Source organism: Gavialis gangeticus, unplaced genomic scaffold (assembly GCF_001723915.1).
Source record: "Gavialis gangeticus isolate Ggan-Ray unplaced genomic scaffold, GavGan_comp1, whole genome shotgun sequence".
NCBI classification, from domain to species: domain Eukaryota; kingdom Metazoa; phylum Chordata; order Crocodylia; family Gavialidae; genus Gavialis; species Gavialis gangeticus.
The window spans coordinates 8,488,407-8,498,639 of NW_017729011.1; the positions used below are offsets into that span (position 1 = coordinate 8,488,407).

The 10,233-nt window shown below is 48.6% G+C and overlaps 1 protein-coding gene across 4 annotated transcripts in view; it reads left to right on the plus strand.

Annotated features, from left to right (window-relative positions):
- STXBP1 (syntaxin binding protein 1) overlaps nucleotides 1-10,233 on the plus strand; it is a 101,527-nt gene that overhangs the window by 49,090 nt on the left and 42,204 nt on the right. For all 4 annotated transcript variants that reach the window (XM_019510491.1, XM_019510492.1, XM_019510493.1 and 1 more), the window contains exons 2-6: nucleotides 3,123-3,172; nucleotides 3,934-4,015; nucleotides 6,392-6,468; nucleotides 7,597-7,675; nucleotides 9,993-10,026. In XM_019510491.1, the coding sequence (XP_019366036.1) occupies nucleotides 3,123-3,172; nucleotides 3,934-4,015; nucleotides 6,392-6,468; nucleotides 7,597-7,675; nucleotides 9,993-10,026 (322 nt within the window). The remainder of the gene's footprint in view (nucleotides 1-3,122; nucleotides 3,173-3,933; nucleotides 4,016-6,391; nucleotides 6,469-7,596; nucleotides 7,676-9,992; nucleotides 10,027-10,233) is intronic.

Here is a 10,233-nt window from a genome sequence, read left to right on the forward strand (position 1 = left end):
GAGGAGCAAATGAGAATAGGTCCTTGCACACTGCTGCTGTACCATGGAGGAATTTTGCATACCGTGTTCAGGAGGATAGTGACAGTGGCATGGATTTGGGGTATCTGTTCTTCTCTCACCACCCTGAACAATGCTTTTCTGGTTGTGTGCAGCTGAATCCAGAGCTCAGACTCTGGGTCTGTGACCTGGACTCAGTGCTTTTCAGGTCACTTGGTAGATTAGCTTTTTGATTGCAGGAGGAGTGAGCTGGAAAGTGGTATCTAATGGATGATTTTGGAAAGCTGGGGAGGCCTAAAGGGGGGTTGTTGCTAGAGAGCAGGTCAATACACTGAACAATGAGGGAGGCTTGAATGGGACAGCCCAAAGCAAACTCTCATTGGGTTGCAGAACGCAATGATGGAAAGGGCCTACTGAGTTACCTAGTCCCTTTTCTAATCAGGATACTCTCTCAAATACTTTGTCCAGTCCACCTTCAAGTGACAAACTTTCACATTTTTCTTGCAGAAGCATGATAAAGTCTAAGAGCTCTCACTGGCAGTACATTCAGCCCAAGCTTGTCTGTAACCCCACGGACAGCTCTAAGCCTTTCCTTTCCCTTCTCAGCCTTTCTTCCCCCAGTGTCTCCCCTATCCCCTTCCTCTTAGTCACCATCCAGACAAGCTCACAGTATGTGCCTTAACAGGTGGGCAAAAGTGAGACCAGACTCTGGGTGAAAGTAGGACACAGGCAATTCCATAGAAAAGTGCAGTCCTGACTCTTGGGATGGGATAGAGGCAAAACATCCATCACCATAGGAATGTGCGACTGACCTTTCTTGCCACTGAGCCTGGACTAGCAGTGAGTGAGAAAGATGTACAAAGGATGAAAGCAGAGTGAATTGTGTCTACAGAGTGGTATGCGATGTTGCCGCCTCTGGTTGCGTAAGACAGACATGAGTGGGAAGTGAAATGCGATTGCCAGGGATTATAAGGAAGTGGTTCAAGATGCTTGATTCTTGTTTCTAAAAGGAGCTCTTAAGCCTTTGTTGTTCTTGGTGCTTTGGATTAGAGAGCTCACAACATGCAGGAGACGATGAGCAGTACCCAAGGCTGCTCAGTGAGGTGTGAAGGGGGACCCCCACCCGGAGGGCGTTAGTGTTTGGGCATCATGGCAGGCCTCCACCTGCAGTAACGCAGGGTCAACTGCCTCCTAAAATGGCAGGAAGCTAACAGGCTACCCACATTTCCAGGTGTCACTGTACTTAAGCAGGTTGTTTCTGTGGAGTGTCCACTAGACAGTGATGCAAGTAGGATAAATTCTCCACCCCTACAACGCTGATATTAGTAGGCGGTAGATGCCCCCTTTCTGAAGGCTCTGGTGGTTTAGGACAGAGTTGGGACCCAAGCAAAAGTCCAGTGCAGTCAATGAAAGTCTTTCCATTGATCTTGGAGGGTCTGATTCAAAGCCAACAGTGAGTTTCTGTGGTGATAGACACAGTGGCATAACATGGAGGGAGAAAGAAGATGGTGGGGGGATAAATGAAGCAGAAGCTCCTGGCGGGGCACAAAAGCAGCCATGGGCTGATCACACTACTACAGTTGGCATGGTAGGAGTCAGCATTTGTCCTAGGCATTGAGCGGCTGCCCTGGGCACAGAGCTGTGCTGCTACATCTCTGGATACACAGTCCTTCTATTTTCACAGGCTAGATACCTCTCAGCCCATAGAGTGCATGTTCTCCCAGCTCTGCCAGAGACAGGAAAGGTGCTTCAAGGTGGTATCTCTCCATTACACTTGTCCTCTAGCCCTGCTCTCTCGCTGACGTGGCTTGTTCCACAGCTGCTGCTTTGTTTTCCAGTAATTTAAAAATAAATCTTCCAGGTGGCCTCAGCAGGTCAGGAGCACAGAGAATGTCCAGGTCATCAGTCTTTGAACAGCGATTGTGCAGATGCCTGCAGTGTTCGAATGCCCTGGCCCAGAGGTTTGGAGGTGTCCCTGCAGTGGTTCTGCAGTGAGTCATCCACTGTCACGCAGACCGACTTTAGATCTCACAGCTGCTGGACCAGGCTTAGAGGCAGTGGTAAAAAAGATGGAGTCTGAGAGTCTCCCGTAGACAGTTCATGGCTTCTTCTAGTGCCTCTTTGCCTCAACTTAATGCCCTGCAGCCCCATTCACTGGAATGCAAATGCCACCCCCTAGCCATGGCCTAGAGATGCCTACCTGCTGCTGCTCTCACATGCCACTCCCAGAAATGTAGCAGGGGATGGGAATGCTGTCCCATGGCTGCACTCAAGGCCTCTGTGTCCAGCACCTGGAGTGTGGTGGTAGGGAAAGCCCCTGGAGTTTCCCTGCCTCATTTCTAGGTTTGGCATGTGCTGGCAGCGGGTGTTTCAGGAGCACTGGGGACATGGGATGGATGTGCTCTTACAGGCAGCATGGTCTAATGCAGCGGTTTCCAGTCAGTGGTACAGGTACCACCAGCGGTACACAGGCAACCTGTCAGTGGTACATGCTAGCAGATTTATCATAATTACTTTATATGACAAAAAATTGCTGGTGGTACTTAAGGTTGAACTGAAAAATTGCTGGTGGTACTTAAGGTTGTATTATTTTAAATTGGTGGCGCGCAGTCTGTCAGAGTTTGGGAACCGCTGGTCTAGTGGATGGAACACCTGATAAGGACACAAGAGACCTGGGGCTTTTTTCTGACTCTGCTGCAAACCTGATGGTTGGTTTAGAGCAAGTAATTTCACCACTTCATGTCTGTTTCCCTATGTGTGAAACGGGGATGATTATAGTGACCTCCTCTATAAAGTGCTCCAGGATCTGCTGAGGATAGGTGCTAGGTGAGAGACCGTTTCATGACTAAAGCATAGGCAGGTGTTGGGTACCCACCCTAAAGGGCCAGCAGTGTTTCCTGGTGTGGCCAACCCTGTGTTCCAGCAAGACAACTCTACAAGGACCTGGGCACTATTTTTCCCTATACACAGGCACAGCATTACTCAATAGCCAGAATACAGATCAAGCTGACTGTGATAGCTTTGGAAGATGGAGTCAAGGGATTTAAAGGGACCAAACACACACAAAAGGTTTGGGGACTAAGCAGGCTGGCATGACATGACATCCTTTTCTGTTTCTGTTGCAGAGATCATGCACGATGTGATCAGAAAGGTGAAGAAGAAGGGCGAGTGGAAGGTGAGTGGAGGAATACACACAGGGGTTGAATGGGGCACAGATGGGTAGGACCATGGGCAAAAGTGTAGCAGGAAGGGCAGGGCTGGGTTGGAGAGCAGCCTGGGAACTGCTGTACCAGCGGAGAACAATAAGGCATAATGGAGGGGTCCTCTATCTGTCACCTGTGGGAAGAACGAGGCCAGTAGTTGGTAGCACAAAATATGCCAGGGATTCTCTTCCATGCTTCCAGCTGGGACCACTGTGGTTGCACTGCAGTTAGTGTGACAGCTGGCACATGGCAGAGGATGGGGACTCAAAAAGCAAATGTCTGAAGGTGGCCAAATATCCTGTCCTTTGCTAAATGTAACCCAGGATATGTACTGTGGGGCAGAGGCACAGAGCAGGGAGTGAGGGAGACAGGACTCGACTAGAAAGGGTGCAGCTGATCAGGACTGATGGGCATGGGCAGAGGTAGGTCAAGAGTGACAAGGTGGCAGGTGGGGCATTGCAACTTGGGGGGAGGTGCTGTGGTGTAGCTGTGTGAAGCTAGTGGTTCAACACCTTTGAGACAGTAGCTCTAGAAATGCTCCAGTGCGCAGAATGCAAAAGCAAGGCATGCTGCATGTCCGTGGAGGCAGAGCTGCGAGGAAGGTCCCTGCTTGTGCTGGAACCTAACCAGTGTTACTGTCCCTTTGCTGTCAGAAGTGTGGCAGAGCACACCCAGCTCATCACAGTACCCATGTGCTGGTGGCCCCTGCTCACTCTGCATCTCTCCCTCCCAGGTGCTGGTGGTGGATCAGCTCAGCATGCGCATGCTCTCTTCCTGCTGCAAGATGACCGACATCATGACTGAGGGGATAACAAGTGAGTGCAAAAGGTTTCTGGCTGCTTCTGCTCATTTAGGTGGCTTCAGCTGAGCCACCCAAAGTCATCTAGCACTAGGGAAGGGTGATCAGTAGAAGCTGTCTGCTGTGAGAGCAGCTTCTTCCTTTGGTAACTTTTCACTCTCCACCCACTACCAGGGAGGAACAAAAGCAATTAATCTCCTCTCCTCCTTGTATTCATCCCCTTTCTTCTCATCTCTCCCTGCTAGGGCATCTCGATGCCAGGATCCAAGCTGCCCCTTGTAGACCCACTTGCACTGAAGGTGTTCCTATGTGGTGGGTGAGCTTACTGCTCCTTGGATTGCAACATATTCTCTTGGTCAGCAAATGCCATTCTGCCCCCATTGGCTTCCTGGTAGCAGCAGCCCCTTACACCAAGGGACAAAGCAGCATTTGACGTCTCTCGTCTATAGATTTGTTGTTACTAAAAATATTCTCACAGCCATATTGCATCTCATTCCCACCTGAAGGGTGCAGTGCTCCTTCACAATCTGCTCAGTCGCACGTCTAGGTCTAAGGGTTTGCATTTGCATATGTCACAGGCTTCCTTTGCTGCTTGCTGGGGCTGGAAAAGCATGAGAATCTTGTCTCTTGGCACTATTTTAGTCCCGGGATACTGGAAATACTGTGAAGAGACCAGATGTCATTTTATTTCAGGCCCATAAATAGCTCCCTGCAGCATTAAAAAAGCTGGTGAAGGGATAGATCGAACTCCCAGATATGGAGCCATTTGGTTTTAGTTGGGTTTGACCAAAGGACACTGTTCTTTCTGGACACTGAAGGAAGTATTCCAATAGGACACACATTGCAAATAGGGCCTGATTTTCCTCTCCTAGCAATTTGATGCTGGGTACTGGCTTCACAGTAGGTTACTTCTGATTGACACTGTGCGAAGTGAAAGTGGACCTGTTTGAATGGAACACTGCAAAAAAAAATCTTTTCGGGGATCCTTTTTAACCTGTTATCCATTCTGATCATGCTATGTGTCTAGATCTTGACATGAACTTTGATGGACTCATTCTGCTCTTGTACAAAAACAACTCCATCAGAACACAGTGGAATTACTCCTACTTTACATCAGTGTTAGAGGGGAAAACTGGCTTGAAGAGAGCAGCATGCAGGTCTTTAGGACTAAATCCTTAATGGTGGGTGCAAATTCTTGCAGCTCCATTGAAGTCAGTAAAGGAACGGCAATGTACATCAGCTTAGGACTTGTCCCCAAGAGTGGCAGGATGTAGCTCAGTGGTTGTTTAATAGGCACCAGACCCCAAGGCACTTGTTGATTGTTGATGTTGGAGGCTCTTACGCTTTCCTACATTGTGTTTTTGCTCTAAATACAAAGATTTGCATTTCATCTCTCAATGATATTGCCATCCAGACACTGATTTTCTCTGGGCTCCTGTGCCTGCCTGTGGATGCCAAGGGCCACTTTCATCCCATATTGGGTGGAAGGAGCAGGGCCTCTCTCAAGAGAAGAGGAGCTTCTGTAGTGCAGCGGCCCAGGCAATGAAAAAAGCTGTTTGTGTGGATCTGAGTAGCCAGATATGGAGCTTCCCACTTGACTAGATCAGTGCTTCTGCTGGGGAACACACTCATTCATTGGAGTCCAGAGGCTATCTCAAAAAATCCATCACTGTGTCCAGCAGTAATAAGAATTAATGTTGGCAGCCTCAGTGGGGAGGCCAAAGGCTGTTTGATATGGAAAGGCTTCCCCCTCTCACCCTTACAGGTGTTTCTTCCCAGATAAGGGTGAGGTTCACTGGGAGGAGAGAAAAAGCTGGCACCTCTCTGCAAGCACAAAATCTGTCTTCTTCACAAGGAGAGGGATCCTGTTTCTAGCCTCTGTCTTCCTTAAGCATTAAGATTTAATGGGACTGTGAAAACAAATCACCACTACCGAAGGGTCACCACAAAAAACGGACCCTTAGAAGTAAAGCAAGTCCAGGCTTCTCTATGCCTGGTCCCTAACAGTAATGCAGCTGTGAGGCTTGCAGCAGTTCCTGTAGATTGTGGCTGTGCTGAAAGGGGTTGTTTTGCAGAAGGAGGAGATGAGCATCAGTGTCTCAGAAGCATCACTATTGCTTCAGTTCTCCTCTTGGATACAGTATAGAAGGAAATTAAGAGTGAGGGAAATTTTTATTTGGGTGTCAGGAGGGACATGAAATTCCAGTTCTTGATTCTTTGCCAAGGGTCATTTTCATCCTGTGTGGATCAGAAACGACCAGAAGATAATCTTGATCCCTGACTATGTAGCTCTATTCACAGCATACAGCTCCCTGCTTTAAATACTAAGGCAACCTGTCTCCTGCCTTCTGCTGTATCAACTCCTTCCATGTTGGTTGTTTTTCTTATGCAGTTGTGGAGGACATCAACAAGCGCCGAGAGCCCCTCCCCAGCCTGGAAGCCGTGTATCTCATCACCCCATCTGAAAAGGTGAATCTCCAGCATGCGGGTATCCTGTGTTGGGGTCTGACGGATGTAGGTGTCCAAGTGTGGCACCTGTGCTGCATGGGATAGCTGGCAGTGCTGTAGGTGGCTCTTACAAGCTTTAGCTATGATAATACTAAAGAGTCCTGGTGTGCAAGCTAAACTGATGTGGGTGTGCATGACCTGATTCAGGAAGAAGACTGAAGATCCTTCTGGCTAATGCTACGGTGTTTGCAATATGTTTCTTACTTGTAAGAGAGACTTAGCAAAATTACAGTCACATGGGTGAAGTGGTTAGCCCAGGTCAGCTGGGATTCCAGCAAGGTCACTACATTGCCTTGCCTGTGCTGCTTGGACACACAGAAATTACCAGATCACATCGCACTAATTGACCACTATTCTAGGAACCCTGGTCTTGTTCCATATATATGGTGTGCTTTTTGGTTCAGTGATAATAGGCGAGCAGATTAAAACACCTTGCATTAGTGCCTTCCCTGGTGTGACTTCAGCAATGTCAGTTGGCATGTAGGTGGCCATGATCCTGTTAGCATTGCCCTTGTACTCTAGCAACCTTAAATTTATCACAGCTATGCCCAACTAGGGTGTCCAACAGTTTGAGCTACTTCTCCTGTAACTGAGTAGCACTATAGCTGAGAGCCCCTCCCCAGCTAGGAGGCCATGTATCTCATCACTCCACCTAAGAAGACAGATCTCCAGCATGGGGGTATCTTGCACTGGGGTCTGATGGATGTAGGTCATGACTACAGCCAGCCCCCAGGAACTACTCTTCTTTCTCCTGCCTGCATTCATAAAGGGCAAAGTCTAAGGTTGAGATTTTTCATGCCAACTCAAGGATCCAGCCACCACTTCCACTGGAGTGAACTCATTTCAACTTAGCTCCTTTGTCTCCTTCAGACTGCCCTGAAGTTCCTTCGTGCTTCCACTGTGGAACACACCAGACAGGCACTGACACCGAGAATGAGTAAATATCCATCTCCTAAGACAATGGATTGCAGCTAATGGTTAATTCTGTAATATGTAAATCATATGCGATTGAGACCAGCCAGTGCACACCAATCCTGATCTATCTGTCATACTAGCCACATCTGGGTTTCTTTGACTTTTCTCTTGCAGTCTGTCCGTTCACTCGTCAACGACTTCAAGGATCCCCCTACCTCCAAGTACCGGGCTGCCCACGTCTTCTTCACTGACTGTAAGTAAGCTGCCACCTTCATGAGATCATCTTCATTTCCCCCTGCCTGATCTCCAGCATCTAATAATCAAGGCTCCCAAACACACACTGACACCTCCACTGAAAAGGAAATGCAGGAGCACTGCAAGGAACAAGCATGCATTGCTTGCAAAAGATTCAGAGCAGCTTTTGCCTGAGAAGGAATCCTTGAAATCAGAGTTAGGGAAACCCCTGCCAGGGAACCTAATTCATTCTCTATCCAATGCATGTCTCCTTGTGACAGTGCTTCGTCGAGTCTGATTCAAATGACTCATGCAATGGAGCTTTCAACAGTTACTTCAGGAGACTGTTGTGCAATCTAATAAGGCCTCACTGTTAAGAGACATTTCCCGATACTGAGCCTTTGCTCAGATTAATCTTATTGCTCCTAGTCATACACATGGGATCTCAGGTTTTGGAAGTGGAATATTCCAAGAGGAGTGGTGCTGGCTTCTACCCTGGGGGTCGTTAAGAGGAGGCTGGATGAACACCTTGCCGGGATCGTTTGACCCCAGTACTCTGTCCTGCCATGGTAGGGGGTCGGACTCGATGATCTGCTCAGGTCCCTTCTGACCCTACCAACTATGAAACTATTTCTGTCAAGATCCCTATCTATTTAGTTCATCAGGGGCTAAACTCACCCCAGTAGCATAACCCCATTCAAGTCAATGGGGCTGCATCAGGAGTTAAAGTCAAGGGCCACATTCTGCATCCATTACACCAATGTAAAACTGGTGCCACTCCCTTGACTTTAGTGGAGACTCAAAGCAGAACCAAATGGCTTTTGGCACTGGACACTGTGAGCCAAATTCAGCTCTATTAGGCTGCTGTAAATGGTGAGTAACACTGCTGATGGTGGTAACATTACTGCAGCGTTATGCCATGTCACAGATGGGAATCAGGCTGCATGTCACCCTTGTGTATTATTTTCTTGCATTACTTCAGATGAGAGGATGGCCAGGGTAGTGGGGAGGGGGGAGGGGGGGGGGAGTGAGTGGGAGGTCAGCAGAGAATACTCCATTGTACTTCAGCTTAGCCTGAAATTCTCCCTGGCTGTTAAAAGAAACTTGGCCCAAAGCTATAGCAGAGCCCAGGAGACAGGTTTACAAAAGAGAGTGAATAGGATTATGACACATCACACAAGAGCACAGCTAGAGAATTTCAGCATGGACACTGTTCGCACACAGCAATAACTAACAGTCTCAAACTGGGATGCAAGCTGGTGAGTCACTGTGGCAGGGGAGGGAAAAGCTGACCTGGTTTTCTTGACCTATTGGAGTGTGTTAGGGCATTTCAGCCCTCAGCTCACAGAGGAGACTAATGCAGCCTCGGCACTTTGGTTCTGAGCAGTATCTCCTGCAATCAATGGACCTCATAGTCCTCAAAGGAATTTGGGGCAGGCCTTTGTTTGATACTGGTATAACCTACAGGAAAAGAGCATCAGCTTCCTAAATAACAGGTGTTTCTCCCCTCAGTGCAAGTCACTCCGAGGATTCAGAGTGATCCTCCATCTCCTCCCTTTGTTCTCTTTACTTTCTGTCTCTCTCTCATACCTCTGGGGCTTTTCAAGGCAGACCTCCTGCCTTTACCATTGCCCTGGGGGGTTTCTGTCTATCAGGGCTAGTTTTATGACTAACAGGAGGGGGGAAGCCCAAAGCTGGTGGAAATTTGTTACCACTCCATTCTTGCCATGGGAGGGGCGTTCAGCTGCCTCTTTTTGTGCTACCACCACAAGGGAGCATGGATAATCTTGGAGAAGCCGCATGGCTTAGTGGCTAGGGCTGGACTGCGACCCAGCAGTCCAAGTTCTGTTTCTGGCTCTACCATGACCAGCAGCTTTGGGCAAAGCCCTTCCCTTCTTGCTTGCTGTGTCTATTTTGATTCAAGCATTCTGGGTCAGGGACTGTCTTTTACTGTGGATATGTAGCACAATAGGGCCCCAGGAAATCCAGATTTTCTTCCCAGCACCCCATGCCCACCCTCTCAGCAGCTAGCCTGTAAGAAGAGGCTGTGGGTACTGGGCTCCTGTATCTAGGCATTTATGCCATGCCCACTGCCAGGTGATGCAATTGCCTTCTAGGGAGGCCAAGTTCATTTACAGTGTGTGGAAAATTGCTTTGCGATCTCGGGGTGCACAGTGCCAGAGAAGAGGTATGAATACTGTGGGGCCTGCCTGCAAATTGCTGTGTTTAGATTTTTTAAATTCAGTGCCTGGTTGTGATCTGGCTTTTGGCCTTTGGGCATGTGGCACCCAGGGATTTAAAGCCTCTCTTGAATGATCTGGTTCTCTTCTCTCCAGCTTGCCCTGATGCCCTGTTCAATGAACTGGTGAAATCTCGCACAGCAAAAGTAATCAAGACCCTGACGGAAATCAACATTGCCTTCCTCCCCTACGAGTCTCAGGTGAGTCCAGGGCAGGAGAGCACAGCAAGAAACAGCAGGGCTTGCTCCAGCCATCCATTCGGCCAGGTCCTGGGGAAAGGTATGGGAAACCCAAAAGTCACCTGTTCTAGGTTGGCTGGCTGGAGACTGTGGTCGGG